A 22,912-nucleotide genomic window follows, 5' to 3' on the forward strand; every position below is an offset into this window, starting at 1 on the left:
GTAAAATTTGACCTTTTAGTCTAAACTCGGGATAGAATTTCTCCATACATTACTTCCAACCCGCCCTTGAGTTATTTTTAACCAATCAACGTTTAATGGCAGGGGCGGGAATCTGGCCATTTCCGGCGCTTGGTTCGTGGTTGTTGTTGTGGAAGATTAAACAGGTACAGCATGAAAGAGCGGTCGTGAAAGTCTATATAAATTTGCCTTGTTTAGCAGCTAACGAGTGATATACGTTTGTGATGTTGCTTCGTAAGTTAGACGATGAAAATAATTATTGTAAACCAACGAGCCCAAGAAGCTGCAGATGAATTAGCTGTCAGTGGTCAAATCAACATACTGTAATAGCATACATATTTAGCTACTTCAGTAGAGTATTTAAGGTGACAACCTTTTAAAAAAAAAAAAAGAAGATATATTGGGTTTTTCTTATAGCAATGTCTCAATGTCCAGGAACAAAATGGTAAGGGCACCTTTTTCATCCTGTTTAGTGTCGCGTGGTGGCCGAAGCTTATCCCAGCTGCCGATTGCAATTTAAAATGTGCAGTCAATCAATAACTTCCAAGAGATATTTTGTAAAGCTAGTTGGTTTTCAGCCTAGCTAAACAGTCATGCCAAGTGGAAACTCCCTGAAATTCGAGTAATTATTTTTAAACAGCAATAAAGTAGTATTTTTCTACATAGTAATCCTTACAGTTCCGCTGTTAGTTCTTATTCTGCTGGTTTATTGTGATGGATTTCATCAGCAATAAACCATGGACTTCTTGGACCAGCAGAGAAGTCCATCTATGTACATAGCCTAATTTTAAAGTCTCATATCTGAAATCATACTTTTGGCTGGGTTTTAATTAAAGGAGAGTTGGTGTAGACACGTTACTGGGTTTGCTTTGTTTCTATTGCAGGATCAGTTCAACACTGAATATTATCAGAACATTACCCATTATAGCCAGGTTAGTTAGTTTGGTTGTTTTTATCTGATTGTGTGCGACAATATGTGGATATTTGAAAGAGTTTGCCCTCAATATCAGGGAGTTATTTACTCATTGAGTTCAGTGTGATTAGCCACTGATCTAAAACAAACAAAAAAAGGCATGTATGAAGGTCTGAGCCACATGATGTCAAGTTGATTTTCTTAGCAAGACTCAGAGGAACAACATTCAGACCAGATTTCTTTTCAGCAGATATCTGGAGTCATGAAGCAGCTGCCACCAGACACTGTGCGGCTGCTGTCCAGCTCCCAGGTCATCACTTCTGTGATGAATGTTGTGAAAGAGCTGATGGAAAATTCCCTGGATGCTGGGGCTTCAAGCGTAGATGTAAAACTGGTACAGTGCCTAGATGTCTTCGTTTGTGCTAAAATAAATCCTGTAATCAGATTTGCTTTACCAGAGGAAAGTATAAGCACTTTTAACAGTTTGTGTTTTTGTTTTTTGTAGAATATCGAAACAAAGTCTGGTTGGCATAACTGTAAAAATATTTTTTGAGAAAACATGAAACTGTACTGTAGTCACTTGTGAAATCTTAGCAACTCATAGAAAATACTTGGATTTCAACTCCTGTTGCATTTGCTATTAACTGTATGTATTGATTTACACAATGAAGGAGAACTTTGGCTTGGACCGGATAGAAGTACGTGACAACGGCCATGGAATCAAAGCTGTCGATACTCCTGTGATGGCTGTAAGACATTTCACCTCAAAGATCTGCAGCCATGACAATCTGGAGCATCTGGAAACATACGGCTTCAGGGGAGAGGCACTGGGCTCCATATGTGCGGTGGCAGAGGTGAAAACTTGTTTATGAGTTGTAGTCGTTAAATTATGGATAATAGAATTGCAAATGTCCCACAGATGTAAAACATATGAATGTCAGCGTTCTGGGAATAGAAAGCAGTTCACCTAACTTGTGCATAAATTCATGAAAAGATTTATGATTGCCAGCGGAATCTTTAATTTCTGATCAATTAGGCCGTGTTAAGAATCAGATGTGCACCCTGTTGGTTACAGTGTATAAACTGGACTCACTAGCCCCTTTCACACTGAGACATGCTACCTTAGCGGGTCCAAATTGCCACTTCGACCCGCGTCGAGCAATGTGAAAGCTTGGCGTATTAGGTGACCCGTGTCGCCTGAAGCCGAGTTCAGGGGGCGTTGCCTAGTGGCAGAGCGTCACACGAAACACATAAAATGCTGGGCGTGTACAATGATGTAGGCACAAGCCATGCGTCGGAGGTAGGGTTAAATACACCTGTCTGCATCAAATTTTTCAAACAAACGATGGCGGGACACCTTGAGGACTCGTTTTTGCAATTGTATATGCAGTTCATGGAGATGTTATTTTACGGGGTGTGGATGGTTACAACGTGGGATGCCGCCGAAGAACATATGCGGAGAATACAAGAGCACTACCCGAAATGTGGCGGTAAATAACGTCCTCTGTTCGGAGGCTGAGGAGCTCGCGGACCTCCTTGTCTCCCCAGTTGGCCATCTTCAAAAATGTCTCAAACTTGATGTAAAACAGAGTGAAACTTGTCCTCACCTGTCGTTGTTGTTCTGAATCAGCTGTCCATTCTGTCTATTAAACTCCTCACGTCACGCCACGACCATGTCTGACCCGCGTCAATTGCTTTCACACCAAACTCGGCTCGGCAAAAAGACTAGGGTCCGACGCGGGTTGAAAGTTGAGTTGACACGCCAGCCCAGGTTGTCAGTGTGAAAGGAACAGCGGACACGCTAAATTCGCGAATTAAACGCGGGTTATTCCTCAGTGTGAAAGGGGCTACTGGTTGCTCGTGCTTTTGTCGTTTCTCTTCAGGTGGCTGTAATCACAAAGACGGAGGAAGATGACATCAGCACCCAATACATGCTTGACTTTACAGGGAAAATAGTTTCTCAGAAGCCGTCTCACCTGGGTCAAGGCAAGGCTCTGATATTTTAATAAGGGTTGTAATGAGCAACAAAACGAGAGACTGCTTCTTGAAATGGAAGTTTCAGTAAAAATGAAGCTGTCTCAGATGGAGACATTGTGCATGTTTAGATGACAGAGTTCAGCTTCAAATGTGCTAAATTGGAAAGAGTTACTCTTTCACTGTACGATTTACATTTGCCAGATAGGGCAGAACATTATCTATTCTTTAGAAGAGATCATAAGTAACAAAAACACACTTTCACCACCTGCCCAGTGCTGTCCAGGAAGGTTAGGCCAACTTATGTGCTGGAAAACTTTCTTTTATGTTGAAATCATTTAACACGTTTTTCTTCATGTTTTCAGGTACATCTGTGAGTGTGATGAAACTTTTCAAGAATCTTCCGGTGAGAAGGCAGTACTACTCCTCCACAAAGAGGTGCAAAGAGGAGCTGAAGAAAGTGCAGGACCTGCTGATGGCCTACGCCATCATAAAACCTGAGCTGAGACTGTTGCTAGTTCATAACAAGGTCAGTTTAATCATCTCACTGTTTAGACTTTTCCATCTGAAGGGAAAAAAAGTCGAATCAATTTTTCTTTGCTGAAACTCAAATTTGTGTTGTTTTTTTTATTATTTTGTGCCTCTTTTTAACTATGTTGACCTACAGATTTGTCATTTATCTTCACTTTTTAACATTATGTGCATCACTCTCCTTTAGTGTTACTCAATGAGCAACAAAATGCCACCACTGAAAGCTGCAATTGACACTTGGCTGATAAATGCACGAATGAGACTTTAAGGCTACGGCTACACGAAAACGAAACGAGGTTTTTTTTGAAAACGGGTACGAAAATTCTTGCGACCACACGGCAACGCGCTGCTATAAAGACTCAGGTCCAGACGAAAACGGATGGAAACGATGAAACGATGCAGTACACACGCCACTGTGTCACGCCACGCTGTCAGACAATAGAGAAGTGTTAAAATTGGCTCACAGCGTCAACGTTTGACTGACGCAAAAACGTTTTAGCTGTAACAATGGAAACGAAATGAGGCCGTTTTCAAACTTTCCCACTCTGGAACCCGTTCTCAAAAACTATCGTTTTGGGGTAGTGGGAACGCCGGCTCCGTGTGGCCGCGACAGCGAAACGATAAGAAAAAGTATCGTTTACAGTGAAAAACGTTTTCGTGTAGCCGCAGCCTAAATAATAATAATAATATATAAGTTTTATATAGCGCTTTTCCAAATGCTCAAAGACGCTTTACATAAGGAACAAACAGAAAGCAGAGACAAAACGAGACATTATAAACAAAAAGACAACAGAACAAAATACACTGTTACAGACATTAGGCACATAGGGAGGTGGGGGGGTTGCGGGGGAGAGGAACATTTTATCAGGTGTTGTAGGTGATTTTGAACAGGTGGGTTTTGAGCTGGCTTTTGAATGAGGGGAGTGTATCGGAGTTCCGGATGGCGGGGGGCAGGGAGTTCCAAAGGGTAGGGGCGGTGATGGAGAAGGCTCTGTCCCCAAGGGTGCGGTACTTGGTCTTGGTGATGGGAGTGAGGAGGTTGGCATCAGAGGAGCGGAGACGTCGAGTGGGGGAGTAGCGGTGGAGGAGGTTTGCAAGGTATGGAGGTGCAAGGTTGTTGAGGGCTTTGTAGGTGATGAGAAGGATCTTGAAGTTGATTCGCTGTTTTATTGGAAGCCAGTGAAGTTGATGAAGGATGGGAGTGATGTGTTCTTTGGAGGGGGAGTGAGTGAGCAGTCGGGCGGCCGAGTTTTGAACATATTGCAGTTTTTGAAGAGCAGAGGAGGGGAGGCCATACAGGATGCTATTGCAGTAGTCGAGTCTGGAGGTGATGAAGGCATGGACGAGTGTTTCGGCAGCTGAGGGGGAGAGAGTAGGGCGAAGGTGTGCAATGTTGCGGAGGTGGAAGAAACATCTATTCACCTATGTTCCATACCTGCCTATTCCTGTTCAGAGTCACTGGGTAGGCTGGAGCCTATCCCAGCTACAATTACGCAAAAGGCGGTGTACACCCTGTACTGGTTGCCAGTCTATCATTATAGATCCAAATTTTTGTTGATCGCTTTTCAAGCAAGAAGAAAAAAACAAGACAAAAGTTTCCCTTTTTTGACATCGGTACGTAGTTTTAGTATTGACCGTGTCAACACCTGTGAAACGTATTCTAATGATAGTCCTTATTTAAAACCTCGCTCGTATGGTATGAGGTGCATCTTATGCTGCAACCACTAGATGTCCTCATTGAATTTCAAATGATTTATATGTGTTGGGAATTTGTCACAAACCAATCATTTGAATTTAAATGATAAAACATGCCAAGTATATAAAATTAAGTTTTGAAATTGTGAAAAAGTCAACATCATCTTCTGTTTTGAAATGTTGCGACACACTGAAGAGACTTCATACTGTGTCTGATTAGTGGATACACGTACCTTCTTGAATTTATAAAAAAAAAAAAGCTACACTTGATTGCATGAGTTTCATGAATCCTCAACAGTTTGATACTACCATTACTACCACAATATCTGGAGCCGTTAATGTTATTGTTATCTGATGTTTATGAAGCATTTTCAACAGAATAGTATTTAACAACAAGAATGGAAGCTTGAAAATGGTCTGTAAATTGCACAGTAGTTTATTATTGTTATTATTATCATTTTAAATATAATGCACTGCTTTTATGGTTTTTAGATAGGCTTTATATTAAGCAGCTGATTTAACATGAGAGTAAGTTAAACAAGTATGTTAACTCTGAGGATAACTTGTAATCTGACGTATTTCAAAATGAGAAAACTTCAATTGTCCTTTCACCTTAAAGCAAAATGGTGTGCGTTATAACTACTGACAGATGTGCAAACAAAACATTACAAATAAATTAAGATGCTTGTCTTCTAAATGATTTATCAAAGACCTTATTGAAAGCAAATTGTCTTTAGTCTTTTGCTGTCTTGTTATTTGTGCTCGTGAATCTGTGAGCTGTGAAACTGTTATAGTGATGGAAAATACTCATTTGGCTCGTAGAGGCACTTTAGAAACACACGGACTAAAAGTTTTAACAGACTGACTATCCCAAGAGATGGTGATTTCTCTGCTGGACAGAATAAAACACTGCAATTTGGGGTTGATTTTAAAAAAGAGAATAGTTACCTCCTTTTTAAATAAGCTTTACCTTATCTAAGAATTTACTTTTAGCTACTAAGGTGTGAAAAGTGCAAAATCTGACATGTTTTCTGTAAAGTTGAGTTTTGATATAAAGAAAATATTCAAGTGATGAAGAACACTTCTCTTTAGCTAAATATTATCCACCATCAATCATTCGTCAGCTTTGACTGATAGTATTTATACCCTACAACAAATAATTCCACTATCTACTGGAGTGATATTTCTGTGTTTCAGAGAAATTCCTTCTACCTTTGGGAAAGTATGGTTGACATGCAGTATTTTAAATGGTGTTGTAGACATACAGTATATATTTGTAAGCATGGAGAGAACCCAAACCTGTCCCCAAAGACTTGTGATGTCTGTGACTGTCTGTCTTACAAACAGTTTAAAAAGGCAACAGCTTTGGATCTATTGGTATATCTTTGTATATAAATTACAACATTAGCTCGTCATGAGCAATTTATTCATATTGCCATCTGATCCAGGTTCTATTAGGAAAAAAGAAAAAAAAACTAATGGAAGAAACGGTAGGTACTCTGAGCTGTGTAAATGACCAGACTATGCTATTAGCAAATGGAAACAAATAACTACTCAATGGGTGACGTATTTGACAACAGTTTAAACATAGCCAGCATGCATACCAAAGCAATGCATCATATTCCACTATTTTCACTTTATATACTTAATTTCAGCAGTTGCTGACAACATCCATTAGTTACCATCAGTATTACATTGGGACTCAGAAAAACAGATGTTTACCAAAAAATCTTCAACATACAGGCATAATGAATACACGATTAAAGTTGTATTATTCTTTTTTCAGTCAGCTCAACTTTAAGTTGACAGCTGAAGTCAAAGCTTGTTTTGAGTGAGACATCTGCATGTGGAAGCTGCTCCTGTGAGCCTACAGCATGTGTCCAAGGCTGCTGTCAGGGCAAGTTAAACAGGCCATCCTTAAGCTGTGAAAACAGAACATGTGCATCAGACAGATAGGAACATTCGGAGTGGCTACATCAACAATTTGGTACATTCAGAGAAATAAACGATGCACTGATGAGCCCTGCAGCATAAATTTCCTGGACACCCACTGAAGACAACAGTAGTGAACGATGGCACCTTACGTATCCTCCTTCACAACATTCAGCCATGTAAAGATCTCTCTGCAGGAGGCTGGCATGGTAATATTCAAGTCTACTATAAAGAGAAGATTTCACATGCTACAAACCATTCATAAGTGAACCCTGAGGAATAAAAAGACCAGTTTAGACAAATAAAGCCAAAATCAACCAGTAGGACCATGACGTGAAGAAAAAAAAGTACGAAGAGGACTTGAAACAACTCATAATCTGAAGCCAAAGCATCACCTGTTAAACACGTGGAGGTAGTGTTGATGTCATAGCCCTGCAGGGCTTCCACATCACTGGGTCTTGAGTGTTTATTGGGAATGTACTGACAGAATCAACTGAATTAATTGTCTTGAGTAGGAAAAAACTTTCTGCTCCGATTCAGCCAAATGCAGCAGTTTTGATTGAATTGTGCTTCGCAGCACACAACCAGTGACCTTTAGCATGCCGTGAAAACAACCCCAGGAAGGATTGTCAATAGTGTATTGAACATGATCCTTTTATTTATGGTTATCTTAATTTGTCCAGTTAAATATGAGAGGGATCTATATATTAAAGGGCTGTTCTTAAACTCTTCTTCCAGTATTCATGCCCTCACATTAAACTTTAAATCTACACTACAGCTTTAAATTGAATAGGTTTTGATGAACAGTTAATGTAACAAATATATGCTATCCATGTCCAAATATTTCCAGACCTAACTGCTTATTCATGTTGTACATTTTTTACTTTTTTTCTTTGGCTTGTGGTTCCAGTTGCATGGATATGCACACTTATACAGATGGTATACACACACACAAAGATATTCTATCCCAGTCCATAAATCAAAGATAGTACAATTTGCTGTGAAATTATTTAGCACATATACATTTTTACTCTCTCCCACCAAAGCAATACTTAAAGGTTAACTGGCCCCGACATCAAAGCATGACTAATGTTTGACAATTTGACTGATTGTGAAAGCTTTAACAAATTGCTGAACGCTTGTTTGATGTGACCTCAGGTTTAGTTTCAAGCTGCTGCTACTTTGTGTGCAGCAGCGTACAAGAGGTGCAGCTCATGAAGGGGGCACACAGACATTGCATAACTTTCATAAAAATCTGTTTTGATTGTCCAGGGAGGATAGTAAGTACGCAGCATGCAGCAAACAGTTGCCCTTATCTTTTACCTCAAGCTCTATTAGACCTGAATCATGCTCCACATCTTCTTGGTGAACTGTTTGAATAGCTTTTTTTTATTCTTATGTAAGCTATTATGGAATAATCAAGAATTCTCTGTACAAAAGTAATTTTAGCTTAAGTTGATGATTCCCTTTGAAGGTCTCATAATTTGGTAAACAAAATGTATGAACTGTAGATATTATGGCAGATTGATGGCCTCTCTTGATGGACTATAATGTGATGTGGACTCATGTTCCAGGTCGTGGTGTGGCAGAAGGCCAAGGTGGTTGATAACAGAAGTGCCCTCCTTGCAACACTGGGATCTAGTGCTGTTGCTAACTTGCTCCCATGCCACCAACACCAAGAGCAACCAGAGGTTAGTTCAGGGGAAACTGCAGAAATTGATGTTATTGTGTTCATGTTTGGAGAGGATATACAAGCTTGTTTTTGTTGTTGTTTTGTTCTTTAAAAAAAATAAGTTCATCATTGGTGAAATATCATTTCAACGTTTAGATTTGCATATTTCCATATTTACCACATACTTATGATCATGTCCCTGATAGGTGTAAAAAAGACAAGGATTAGAAAAAATACTGTCTTAACAGAGATAAATTGAGTTGTGGTGAGAGAGGAGCCAGTGGAGAACCGAGGTGCTTTTCTGAATAGCTAGCATTTGTTCACATCTTTTTTCACAGTACTGTAAAGTTTGTCATCACAGATCAGACTATAACAAATAAAGGCCATTATTTACTGGTGATCCAAAATCAAACTAATGCCCAAAGATCAGATGCCGGGTTATCATTCACATCATAGACTTTTTAACAAAGGGAAGCTACGTTGTACAATGACAGAAACCTTAGAGAGGGAGAAGAGGGTAAATCAAGAGATATATGAAAGACAAACTAATAAATCAGAAAATAAGACACTTCCCAGTTCTGTCAAGCTGCATCCTACCCCCCCCCCCCCCCCCCCCCACTATCGGACCCTTATAATGTAGTAGCGACTCACAGCTTGAATGCTATATGTTGTCCATATAACACAGTTCTTACATAAATTTAGAGTGAGCACCACACGTGGCTGTGTTTTTTTTTTTTTTTGATGAAACAGTGATGAAAATCTCCCCAAAACATGAAATAACTTTATTTCAAGTTCTAAAACTCCTTATCACCAATACTTAACAAAGCCTTGAAACAGAGATACTCCCCCCATGTTAAGAGAGATGATGCGTTCACGTCTTTAGGAGCACTGCTCGAAATGTCTACGTTGTCTCCTGGATTTCTGTCTCATATGTTACATTAAACTGATTAGTAACTTTTCAAACACATTTCCACAAAATATTATATATATACTTTATTTTGTAGCACTTTGAACATTTTATTTGTAGAAATGCAAGTGCAATGCTCATAGCAATCATTTATTTCATGTAGAAATGCACATTTTCAATATCTTAGAGTGAGCAATTCATGTCCAAAAACACCCCAGGTCACCCACTCGCCTCCTCACATGTTACACCGCCATGTAACATGTAACATTTTGTGGCTATGGTAGTTTAGAAGGTATTCAGTTGGTGGACGTTTTTGTCAGTAGCTATCATTACACCCTGTGAATTTTTGAAAATTTGAATTTAAGATTGTAACCTCTGTGCATCATATCACAATGCGATCCAGATTTTGGCTTTCATGGAAATAGCCATGTGCTATTTTTATTATTTTTCCCTTACGTTACATTCCTTAGTGAAATTTTGTGACTGGTGATTAAAGTTATACAATTTCACCTGTTTCAGGAATGTTCTAAAAGCCCAGTTACAGTGACACTCAAAGAAAAAAGAAGAAAAAAAAGCCAATTGGCATTGGTAGTGAATGATGATGACTTGTTTGTCTTAGTTATTTTTACATAGAATTTTAGTGTATACTGTAAAAGTGATAGCCTTGGCAAAGCTTATGAGCTTGCACGTTATACTAGACTGTGATCTAATTAAATAACTTCTTCTTGAACACCTGATCTTAAGCCAGCAAATGTGGTCAGTTGTTGGTTCGCCAACTATTTCTTTGCCCTTTTCTCCTGAGTTCTTTGCTGATGAAGAATGAGTGATTTTTTTTTTTTTTTTTATTTTTATTATTTTTTTTATTTTTAATTTTCTTTTGTTAGCTAAGCTTTGCTGTTCTGACAGTAATTGAATTACTGTTGAGCTGTAACTTTCTGCTTGGTCACTGTAGGTGTCATGTGGCTCCTACCTGCTGTCAGGCTCTGAACTAATCTAGTCTGACAGATATAGAACAGCCCTTTTCACCCTGTTTCTCTCTCATTTTCCCCTTTGTTGTTGTTATTTTGCTGCTTGGTGCCCAGTTATGAGAACAACCTTTCACCTTTTCCTCTTGCTCCTGTAGTAATCAAAGGGAATGTTTCTCCTCCATGTCCCCAAGAACAAAGCACACGCGATCCAGGGAAGCAGGCTGACAATTTCACCACCCTTTCATAGAGCGCTGTAAGAGCTCTCTCTTTGCAGAGCAAAATGTGACACTCGTTTTTGGCAGCTTGACTACACATAACCGAGGACCTTTGGGGCCAGAGGTGCCATTTGTACTCTCATAAAGTGACCCTAATGAGCAGAAAAAGAGAGAAGCATATGTGCCCTGACCTGAAACAGCAGACCATTTATTAACTTCACTGGCGTGCGTTGCTGCTAATAATGAGCCCTAGGCCATGTGGAAAAACGCATAGCTATTCTCCACTTGAAAATTAATAGCCTTCCATAATTTCTTACTAGCTTACATTCATAATGGAGTTTTAAATACAGTTGTTCAGCTTACTGTTGAGTCATCAGTTTATTCCCCATGAGAACTCCCTCTTTCATGGTTGTAGGTGAAAGGTCATCTTGTATGATGTTGGTTTTAATAGAAAAATGTTAAGCATTTTTATGTGAAGCTTGCACATAAGAGAAAACACTCTGGTGACTCATTGTGTCTTTTATTGTCTCTCTTTATTCATCTGAAAGTTTCTAAGAAAATGATTGCGATGTATAGATATCACCTTTGTGACATAGTTGATCCAGAGAGTCAACCACTTTGGAAATGTTAGCACTACTATATACATATGATATTCATCGACAGTGCATGTGTTGTACAGAAAGTTTTCACACAAACCTTTTCAGTTTTCCACATTTTGTTATGACTCAGAATTATTTCAAAATGGATCAGATTACTCTTCTCCCCCCCCATCAGTCTACACACACTACTCGCAATGACAAAGCCAAAACTAGTCAGCGGACTGTTTTGTAAATCAGATAGAATAAGATTGAAATATTCCATTTACTTAGTTAAAGAACATTTAAAAGTAACAAGAGCCACAGGTCAATTGAACAGTTTTCCTACAAGTTTGGCAAACCTTTTCTTTGGAAGTATCTTCCATTTGTCTTGCCAGAATGGTTCAAGCTCAACCAGTTTGTTTGGGAAGCATATGCGTACAGCCATTTTCAGGTCTTTCCACAGACGCTTTACTAGATCTAGACTCTGAAATATAAACCTTTGTCCCAGCCTGAGATCCTGAACCCATTAGGAAAGGTTATTAATCATCCAAAAAAAAAGTAATTAAAAAATCTCCACAGAACAGTTCTGCCTTCACTGTGTGCAAATTTATGTGAGGTTTTTAAGTCTACACACAGTTCCATCAAGCAGATTTGACTTGGCTTTTCTCTATGAACGTCAACTTTCTAACCAGGTTCACACCCTGAGCATTGTGTACACATGACATGTGCTTTGCTTTTTTTTAGCTTCTCTTCATTTGTTCCCTGTTAAATTCAGAATAGAATTTAACATTCTTCTCCTCACATGTAAAGGTCTTAATGACCGAGCTCCATCATATCTTAAAGATCTCATAAGATATTTTCCTAACAGAGCACTTCGCTCCCAAACTGCAGGTTTATTTGAGGTTCCCAGAGTTTCTAAAAGTAGAATGGGAGGCAGAGCCTTCAGTTATCAGGCCCCTCTCTTGTGGAATAAGCTGCCAGTAAATGTCCGGGAAGCAGACACCCTTTCCACTTTTAAGACTAGGCTTAAAACTTTCCTTTTTGATAAAGCTTATAGTTAGCCATGGCTCAGGTGATCCTGAAACATCCCATAGTTAAGCTGATATAGGCTTAGACTGCTGGGGGGCCCCATCTGTCACACCTTTCCTCACTTTACTCTCTTTTTCCCCTGTTTAATTTCTCAAATGATATTATGTACATGTCCCCTCTTTTCTGTCTTCTCAAACCCCGGCTGGTCGAGGCGGATGGCCACCCTTCCTGAGTCTGGTTCTGCCAGAGGTTTCTTCCTGTTTAAAGGGAGTCATTCCTTTCCACAGTCGCCTCAGGCACGCTCAGGATGGGAGATCGGACTGAAGACAAGTTTCGGGGCAATCTGTTGGTTTCCTTAGCTAGGAAATCGTTTTTGAATTGGCTCTATATGAATGAATTGGATTATTTTGAAAATAATTATGATTACAATTAATTGAATTCCAATTGGCTTGAATTGGACTATATTATTTAAGTGCCCTGAGATGACATTTGTTGTATTTGGCACTATATAAATAAAACTGAATTGAATTGAATTGAATTGAATTTGCTGAACTGCTGCGTTTCGGCTACTTGTTCTCTGCTGTGGCTCTGCTGTGGTACCGCAACTGCCTTCACAGTTATTTTTAAAATAGAGATGCCTTTGTTAATAACCACAATTGCAGAGTTCAGAGGTTTATATGACCCTAACCCAACTGTAACTCAAGAGCAATTACATGCAGCTGCTGAAATGAATTGAAAATCATTCATTATCATCATCAATGATAATTGTAACATGTACGGTATATTGTTATTGTTACCTTGCCACTGAAACTACAGTGAAGGGTTAATTGTTGCCCACCTGAGTAATTGACCAACAAATGTTTTCATGGCGTGCCGCTCGAGCTGAAACAAAAATCGTCACGTTTCATACATGCCACTCACACGTACACTCACAGTACTCCTGGTGTGAACCCATCATAACATCCTTTGACAAGTGTATGCCTTCTTTTTAAGTTTAATCTTTTTAAGTTTAATTTTGCACTTGTTTTTAAAGTATACCAAGGACCACTGTTAAGATACACTAGAGCTCAGTTGTTGTTTTTACTTAAGGCTGCATCTCCAGCTGTGCTGTCAGTTGAAAGGATCGGCCTTCCTAATTGTATATATGTATATGTATATGCATATAACTGCTTAGTATGACATTCCTTTTCTCTATACCTTATCTTATATTATCAATCTTATTTATTTGTTTGTATCATTATCCAGATTGTTTTAGATGGCTTTTTTCCAAAGCCCGGAGCTGATTACTCGTCCACAAGCTCATCTAACCCTGACAGAACATTCATATTTGTCAACAGCCGGCCGGTCCAGCAAAAGGAAATAATGAAGGTAAAGTCGTTTTGGGTAAATTTAACTACAGGATTTTTCCAGTCAATTATTATTTTTTTTGTATCTAACAATATTATCTTCTTTTGTATTTCTGCAACTGTTTCCTGGTGCAAATATGGGATTTATCCTCAGTTGTTGCGTCAACACTATTCTGCTCAGTATGCAGATGACGCAGTCCGGCAACGATATCCCACCCTCATGCTTAAAATCACAGTTTCACCTTCTTCGGTGGATGTAAATCTTACACCGGACAAGACCCAGATTCTTCTTCATAACAAGGTAAATTTGGTCAGATGTTGGATGTGATTAGACAATACAGTATAATGAAGTACACCCTCATTTAATTCTAAGGTTTTTCTTATCAGAACAAAATAAAATTAAAAATGAAGCCAACATGCAGAAGCAGTATCTGGAAAGCTAAATACATCCCTTGATTTGTAGCTTGTAGATCCAGCTTCAGCAGCAATAACTTGAAATAATAATTTTCAGTTTGACATGGTCAGTCTCTCCAATTAATGTGAAGGTAGCTTGGCCCACTCTTCTGTACATAATTTCTTCAGTTTATTACGTTTTGCAGGCATTTATTTACACACAGCTGTCTCAAAGAAGACATACTATGCCCTTTTTTTTTCACAAGCGGACAGAATTTCTTGAGGTCTTTGTGAAATGTCAGTGCTTTGGTCAAAATAACAGAGACAGTACATCAGCACCATTTTCAAACATTGATTTATACTTCTATCCATGAGGCTAATTTTAGTGAAATTTTATGTTAATATCACAGCAAAAAACAAGCAGAAAAGAGATAGGAAATTTAATTTTCCCACTTAAAAGGCATAGCATCATCTGAAGTTGAAGTTAGGCCAAGATACCAAGAAAGGAGGTGGATAACTTTGTAGAGTGGTAAACGCTGTTGCCTCATAGCAAGAGGTTCAAATCCCTGCTGGGACCTTTCTGTGTGGAGTTTGCATGTTCTCATCGTGTACGCGTTGGTTCTCTCTGGATACTCTGGCTTCCTCCCACTGCTTAAAAACACGCACATTAGGTTAGTTGGTGTCTTTAGTGGGTGTGAGTGTTGTGTCTCTGTGTGGCCCGGTGATGGACTGATGACCTTTCCAGGGTGTACCCCGCCTCTCGTCCAATGACAGCTGGGATAGGCTCCAGCCCCACCTTGACCCTGAGTTGAATTAAGTGGGTATAGAAAATGCATGGATGTCGACATATGTCATCTGAATAGAAGCATATGTTGCCTTTCAGAAACTGATGCTTCCTCATTAAATGTTCTGTAAACACTAATGTACCCCAATACCGACAGAGAAGCAGGGTCTTGAACTGAGCACTAAATAAAAGCTGGATGGTTCCTCTTCTCTTTAGTCCAGGGGAGCATCCAAAAGGATGTCATTTGTTGATTTATCTGACCACAGAACAGTTTTCTACTTTTCCTCAGTCCCTTTTAAATTAATTTCAGCCCAGAGAAGATGGCAGCATTTCTGTATCATGTTTACATATGGCTTCTTCTTTACCCGATGGAGCTTTAAGCAGCATTTGTGGACAGCATGGCAAACTGAAAGTGTTCCTGAGCCCATGCAGTGATTTCCATGATAGAGTGCCTGTTTTTAATGCAGCCCTGCCTGAGGACCCAAAGATCACGAGCATCCAGTATTGATTTTGGCAGTTTCCCTCCCACATAGAGATGTCTCTTTCAATGACGTTCCACTCCTGGGAAGACTGGCAACTGTATCCACTTGTGGATAATCTTTCTCACTGCAGAATGATGGACTTAAACATTTTTGAAATGGCCTTTTAACCCTTCCCGGGTGGGCAGCATCAAATTGCTTAACTAAGATCCTTGATGATGTGTTTCCCCCTTAGCATTATGTAAACACACCTGAATTCTGCAGAAAAGCAAACTTAAAAAACCTTTTTTATGATTACACTTGCTAATGATCATTAAATGAATTGTATTTGGTTCGGAGCATCTGGCTGCTACTTCCACTCTCAATTGCTCTGGAAGCAGTAAGGGTGGAGGTTTTTCACACACTGCCTCTGCATTTGGCTAGTTTTGTTTAAATTAATAATGACACAGTGTAATATATAACAAGTTGTAGTACATTTGAGTTTATTTACCTAATTTTAAGATCTGGTAACGGCAAAGTAATTATTTTTTTATTTATCTCCTCATATGTAAAAACTTCTAAACTGAAAGAGGGTGTATTTCCTTTTTAGCCTATCTGTATGTGCGATAAGGCTTTTTGTTTTTAATTATCTCTTATCTGTCTTATATGTAGGAGGCTGTGTTGACTGCAGTAGAGGCATTGCTTGTGTCTATGTATGGCTTTCGACCTAGTACTGACCTGTCAGCTGTGAGGGAGCTCAGCAATGAGACATTTCTCCCACCATCTAGTCCTTTGCAGACTGATGCTTCACAACTTGAAAATGAAGGAAGCATAGACAGGGACACCTCTCTCACCAACCACAGTGATAGCTTTGACAAAGATCTGCATAAACAAAGTGACACAGCATTGTCAACATCAACCACTAATGCTTCACTGGACCGCCAGCCTTCAAACTGTAGCTCCTCATCCTCTGTAGCAGATGATTGGATCGTTGACCAGATCCCAGAGGAGTTCCACTCCAGCTTTTCTCTTTTCGATGATGGAATGACTCAGAGTTGCTCTCAGACAAAAGAAACTGATTCAGCAAAAAATTCTCCACAGAGACACCCACACATTGAAGTGTTAGCTGCAGACGCAAGCAAAGACCAAATTTCAGCTCAGGACTGGAGTCGGGGGACAGCTTTGACTGACCCTTCCTCAGGAGAGCCCCTGCAGCCCATCATAATTCACCAACCCTTAAAGCATGATCATTCTGACTCAGGTCAACATGTCAAAACTCAGGGCAGCTCCAGCAAAATGTTAAATGCTATAACGGAAAAACGAGCAGCTCTGACAGCTTATGACATGATCAGCAACCGTGCCATGAGGGCACCACTGTCTCCTGTCGCCCTGTTTGAGAAGGAGGCCAGAGCCGAGGTCCTCAGGGAGAAACCCACTGCCAGCCTGCAGGATATCAGCATCGCTGTTCACGAGAGATGGAAAAATCTAAGGGAGGAAGACCGTAAGAAGTAAGTTTCCAGACCTTTACCTTTTCTGAGTAGTTGTTTCCATCTCTTATTTGCACAAAAGGGAGAGGGGGAAAGTTTGACCTGTCATTTGCATGTGAAAAGCCTGCTCTGGAAATTTTATTGATATGAGCTGTGTTTCTAATTTCCAGACAACTGTGCCCATGAAATATCATCTATCCAGAGAATTGTTTTTCTTAGTTGTGACAGAAGTTATTTAGGGTTTTATAAATCTTTTGAGATGGTTTTTATGTTCTACGTTTGAATAGTCCCCATGCATTACAATTATGAGGGACACTGAGTCATCATTATTTCTTTATTTAATGAACTGGTATTTACTCATTTTGATTTGAAATATTATCTTAATATCCTTTCTCTAGGTTTGGACAAGTTTCTGACCATTTAAAAGTTTCACCTAAACTTCACAAGTAGTTTGAACATTAACACATACTGTAGGTGACTAGTAAAGACAGATCAGACCCAGAGATGATGGAGGTAATGAACATTTGTGTTTGACTCTGGCTCTCCTCAGAAACAGGGGATTTACATTAAGGAAAGGTAAGATGAGTAAGGAGTTTTTAGAAACAAACTATTAAGACCAGATGAGTGCGCATGTGTAAAGTAATTTCCCTGGCTCAAGGTGTGTATCAAAGCAAACAGAGATCTTGTTAGAATGGACAGTAAATAGCCTGTAATCCCTTTTCAGTCGGTTAGTCACATCAAAATAAGTCTTGTCATGTAGTCATCAGTAATTAAAATTGCCTGATGCACATAGACATGCCAGTAAAAGAAGGCACAGCTGTGCTACCTACGGTTCTCTATCTCCTTAGCAACTCAGGAATAACACCATTATGCTGTGCTGAAAGCATTTCAAACCAATTATGTTAGATTACTGCATACCAATTTAAAGTAATTGCAAGGTTGGAAAATCAGTATCAGCAGTATTCGTGGCCTTATATAAGGTATGGAAGAGTGTATGGAAAAAGACATCTGTTTAGAATTCTGCCTTGATCTGCTGCTGTCTTAAACATGAAGTAGGATGTGGCAAGGACTTGGCTCTTTTCATTGCCACTGCTAAGTGGCACACCACCTCTAGGAATTATAGTTGCATAAATTCATGGAAAGGGTTACTTGAATAATTGGGTGCTGAAGTGAAAGACCTAATGCTTAACATATGAAGGTATATGGAAACATGACTTGGCAAATAATTGTTTGGTTGAGAAAAAAGTGCCCTATGTACCTATATATCACATATTCATCATGTACCATTCATCGTGGTACAGCGAGATGCTCTGCATCTAAATTCTTATTTCAAAACAATAAGAAATGAGATATATGCTCTAAGTACAAACCAAAAATTTCCAATTTCCTAAAAAATGTAGATGCACACACACATATATATATCAGAATATACTGCATATATGGACAGATTGAAGATTGAAGATCTTCTGACACACCACCAAAGGCTTCCCAAGCAAGGAAGGGATGCTCCTTTTTTGTCCAGTCCTGACTTCTTCATGTGTTACCAGTTGATGGGTCGGTTGTAGAATATTCCAAAACAGTGATACTGTAAACTTTTCCGTCTTTCTTTGCCTCTCTCCCAAAATTTTTGGAGTGTTTGTGGCATCAAGTGTTCGATTTGTTTTTCATTTTCTAAATAAAAAGAAGTTAAAGAAGGTTAAAAGATATTAACAAAAAGTAGCTTTACGTTTCCTCATTTTTTTCGAAAACCTACCAACTTTTATGAATATGAGGTTTGTACATAAAATTTCGACATCTGTGCTGCATAGGGAAAAAAGGAAGATGTAGAAACACAAGTAATAATGAAATTAACTGTGAACCTACAAAGAGAAGGAGTAGACTGTGCACACCATCCAGGTCTCACCAGTGTGATCTGCGGACTTTCAGTGTCAGGCAAAGAGATTGGTTGGTTTAAGTACAACTTCAAACTATCTTAACTTAAGTTTGATAACAAAGCAAGTTGTCTGTTCTACTCATCAGGTATGAGGATAAAGCAAAAAAACACCTGGACCATCACAACCAAAAGACCAAGTTGGCCACAGCTGAAAGCTCGAGAGAACCCACTTTGAGCACCTCAAGGAGCCAAATGCAGGGTCAAAAACGCAAGGCCCCTCCGTCCAATCAGCAGCTGCTTGATGAGCTCTTCTGTGCACAGCCCCAAAAGAAGATGAAGAACCCTGCGGCTAAACCTTCTCAGCCCCTCACCTGCAGCATGGCTACCCTTCGGCTTCAGCTTCAGCGCCTCGCATCCCAGAGCAGTGCAGCGCCACGGGGCCTCCATCTTGTAAACCGGCTGGCCTCTCACAGTGCCTGGGTCATTTTATGTGGTCAGAGGCTCATGTTGTTAAACCCATTTCGAGTGGAGGAAGCCTTGCTGTTTAAGAGACTTCTAGAGAATAATATACTTCCAGCAGTGAGTCTGCAGAACCCTGTACAGTTAACAGATGGGTAAAGTATCACACAACAGCGAAATGCCATTGGTGTTTCCTATGGAGAACTGCCCACTCATTTTATTTTCTAAACTTTAAACTTATAAATACACGAGCAGTCAAAAGTGTGTACAAATTGCAATTCAAAATGAATGGACAGCTTCATCTAATATATGGAAAAAAAAACTTTGTTGTTGTCTGCTAAAATATCTATTTTGTCTTTTATAGAAGTCTCGGTGGAGCTGAATATACGGAGGCTTTGTGCAACATGGAAAAACAAAAACCTGAGCTGCATGGAGAGGTCTTTTTTTCTGATCCCAGGCTTGTGGCTAATGGTTTTAAAATCAAACTCACCGCAGGTATGATAAGAGCAAAATGTTGGACCATATTGTTGCTATATGAGTCAGTTCAGCATGAGTTATATCAACTAAAAGTTCATCTGCCAGTCATATTGCTTATATGCTCCAATGGTCAATCAGAAAGCAAGTCTTCCTAATTTTTTTTCCTAAACTTGTTTGGTGCTGTTTAAAGGTCTCATAGGTTGTTTAGTTTTATGTAATGCATGTTCAAGCCATTTGGCATCATTAATGTCATAGTTCAGGAGTCAGAAATGTCAAACATAGAGTTCCTGTAACTGGATTACAGGCAATTATTTCTCTATATTGGATTAGTTGTGAATGAGAAGAAAATGCCCTTTCCTTCACAAATTTGTCCATCTTCAGAAATGATCAAATAGAGAAATATGATTTTTTTAATTGAAAACTTTGTCTTTTTGGCTTTGTTACCAAAAACAATAACAAATTTAAGCAGTAACTCTGCCACATCTAACCATATGCTTTAGGGAAATTTATGTTCAAACTAAGCTTGTGTTTTCAAAATCAATACACTAAAAAAAGTAGTCCAATGATCTGCTTTACACCCAGTTAGTAAAGTGAAGCTAGTGTAAACGGTGTAAATAGTTAAACTAAAATATGATTGTATTTTATTTTATTTTTTTTAAGTAATTTTTCTCATTGTTTTATGTTTACTAACCAAACCCGTTTGGAGGGAGATGAACTATGGAGCAAAAATTGACAGGTCTATAATGACCAAGTGTTCTGAGTCTGTTGGTGTGGTTTAACCAAGAGCAAGGACAGTATGTTTACGATGCATAATCACATGGCACAAATAAATGATATGAACTCCTGCAGCAGAATTTGTTCTTCCAGTTTTCTAATCCTTATTCTGGCATTACTTCTGTTAAGTATGGTTGTACAGAGTATACAGTGCACTGTGCATGTTGGTTGTTGGTTGTTTTTGTTGCTAGAACGGTTCGCCTCAGTTGACATTGGCTTTCTGCCCAACAGCGTGGTTTCACAGTAGGTTTGCACCCCAGTGTGCAGGTGATGAGAATAGTTGCCCTTTAAGAAATTCTTGGAATTTTCATTTGGCACTGCCAGCCTCTGTGGGTGTGCATGCGACTGAGAGTAGCTGCATATGTAAGATGGTTTCACTGCACAATTCCAGCTGAATATCTAGGTTTTGTCAGGATTGTATTATTTTACAAGGTGCGTTTTGGAGAAAGCAAATATCTGCATGGATTTAATTACAGGTAGTTGCTTTTTAATTCACTTTTAAAATGACGATTCCCTGATTTTGTTTTTAAAGAGTTCATACCAAAATCTATCTTTAATTGGATCAAATTTGATAGAAAATGTTCTCAACCATTCAGCTTTGCACTTGCTCCTTCCATCCTCAGGTTATTATTTATTATCAAAAGTTCTGCGTTAAAAATAGAAAGTGTGCATGATTTGCAGTATTTCCTTAAATGAGAAGCAGCCATTCTTCCACCCTACTTGACAACTTCCTTCCAGTCTACTGGGGCTTCTATTAGTCATTTAACACTCCATTTGGCCCTTGGCTTGTTTGACTTGGTCATCAGTTCAGCCGTAAACCACAATATTTATTTATTATTCTTTCCTGGAGATAGTAGTAGCGTCTGGAGTGTATTAATCCTTGTTTTCTGCTTGTTTTGGCAAGGCAACATGTCAGCTGAGAGACATCTGGAAGTGACAGCAATGGCAGACTGCTTGCCTTTTCTCGGTGTGGAGGACCTCAGGGAGATCCTGACAGCAGTTCTTCACAGGAAGGCCTTGACTGTGCAAGAGTGCCGGCCACTTAAAGTCACAAACTACCTACAAGTGAGCGATACTGTGAATCAACACGAAGACTAAGGTATGGTATCACTAGTCTTTTGTTTTGATTCATTGTGTTACTTGTCCCCCACAGGGTCAGGCAGTTCGACTGACCCGTCAGCTGCCTACCAATTTATCTCGGGAAGATGTGGAGGAAACCCTCCGACGGATGGAACAGCAGTTGGGTGACGCCAGCCAAACCTGCATCCATGGGCGACCTTTTCTCCAACACCTAACTGACATTCCCTCGACAGACAAAGAAGCGAAAGCTATGGCCTTGAGAGCTTTAACATAAGACAGAACTTACACACACAATATCTATGACTCTCGCTTATATGCACCTTGTTAGACTCAAAATACTTGATTTGTTGCCATTCTTTATAAATTATATTTACAACTACAACATTTAATTAATTTCTCATGTTTTTGTAAATGCATTACATAAGTGTTATGTGTAAATAACAGTATATTATGTACAATTTTGTATTTTTGAACACATGAAGCTTGACTGTCTCCGTGATCACAAAAAAACTATAAAAACTTTGAATAAGTTTACATGCACGTGGTTTCTAATTTCTAATTTCTGCATAGTGTCAAAATACAGGTAATCTTTTTTTCAAGTGTTGGTTGGAATGAGGCAGGGTAGAATCCCTTGACGGGTTGAGAAATTCTTGATGAGGAAATTGAACAGGTAATGTTCACCCAGAGCCTGTCTGATCCATTCACTCAAAGGGGACATATTATGATAACTTACCATATCTCTGGGTGTCTGAAGTGACTACCATCTGAAAAACACAACCCTGTCACTTAGTTTGGGGCTGGCTAGGTTAAAAAAATATGTCATACGGTATATTATACAGTAATAGTGTTACATCACAGATCCAGCTCATAGTGGCATTATCCAGCCCCCAATCTTTATCTTCACCCACAGCTTCACATAATGCTGCATTTTCTGTCTCTCAGAAGTGGGAAACCTTTTGTCTTGCTTTTCTTTTTTCTTTTGCTCCTCAGCAGTTACGTAGTTCACTTCATTTAAGAAAGGAAGTAACTTATAAAGCTCTACCAGTCCTTTGGTTAATGTTTTATATCCTGACTTATCATTGTTGTTCTTCATTGTTGTTTTGTTGTCCAAAATTGGAAATTCTGATTTCCCATCTGGTGTTGAATGCAACATCAATGACAAAATGAATGAACGAGTAAATGATCATAATAACCTTGCAGACATTGGTTAAATGATGCCCATATAAACAACAGTTATTAATATTAGCTGCTAAAAGCTGAAAGAAAACGCAGAGTTTGAAAGTGGAGCCAAGGATTCATGGAGCAGTGTTTGACAGAGACATTACAATTAATTTTACCTGCCGGCTGAT

The 22,912-nt window shown here is 39.2% G+C and overlaps 1 protein-coding gene across 4 annotated transcripts; it reads left to right on the forward strand.

Annotated features, from left to right (window-relative positions):
* Positions 1–118: 118 nt before the first annotated feature.
* pms1 (PMS1 homolog 1, mismatch repair system component) lies at positions 119–22,059 on the forward strand. Of its 4 annotated transcripts, none has more exons than XM_075478976.1 (13): positions 119–164; positions 1,179–1,325; positions 1,603–1,785; positions 2,815–2,917; positions 3,271–3,434; positions 8,638–8,754; positions 13,678–13,800; positions 13,933–14,079; positions 16,086–16,921; positions 18,920–19,387; positions 19,597–19,727; positions 21,388–21,548; positions 21,637–22,059. In XM_075478976.1, exons 2-13 carry the CDS (start codon positions 1,194–1,196, stop codon positions 21,835–21,837), a joined length of 2,766 nt encoding a protein of 921 aa, XP_075335091.1. In that variant the 5' UTR covers positions 119–164; positions 1,179–1,193; the 3' UTR covers positions 21,838–22,059. The 4 variants fall into 4 exon arrangements, with proteins under 4 accessions (XP_075335091.1, XP_075335090.1, XP_075335092.1 ...); XM_075478975.1 differs by having other exon boundaries at positions 122–164; positions 1,182–1,325; XM_075478977.1 differs by lacking the exon at positions 8,638–8,754 and having other exon boundaries at positions 122–164; positions 1,182–1,325.
* The last annotated feature ends 853 nt before the right edge of the window (positions 22,060–22,912 follow it).

This window comes from Odontesthes bonariensis, chromosome 12, assembly GCF_027942865.1.
Source record: "Odontesthes bonariensis isolate fOdoBon6 chromosome 12, fOdoBon6.hap1, whole genome shotgun sequence".
NCBI classification, from domain to species: domain Eukaryota; kingdom Metazoa; phylum Chordata; class Actinopteri; order Atheriniformes; family Atherinopsidae; genus Odontesthes; species Odontesthes bonariensis.

What these genes read in the sequence shown, in the direction of transcription:
- pms1 (XM_075478976.1), top strand. Translation starts at nt 1,194, where the DNA reads ATGAAGCAGCTGCCACCAGACACTGTGCGGCTGCTGTCCAGCTCCCAG. An exon ending in CAAGCGTAGATGTAAAACTG is followed by an intron (nt 1,326 to 1,602) that starts GTACAGTGCCTA and finishes TACACAATGAAG; the next exon opens with GAGAACTTTGGCTTGGACCG. An exon ending in AGATTCTTCTTCATAACAAG is followed by an intron (nt 14,080 to 16,085) that starts GTAAATTTGGTC and finishes TCTTATATGTAG; the next exon opens with GAGGCTGTGTTGACTGCAGT.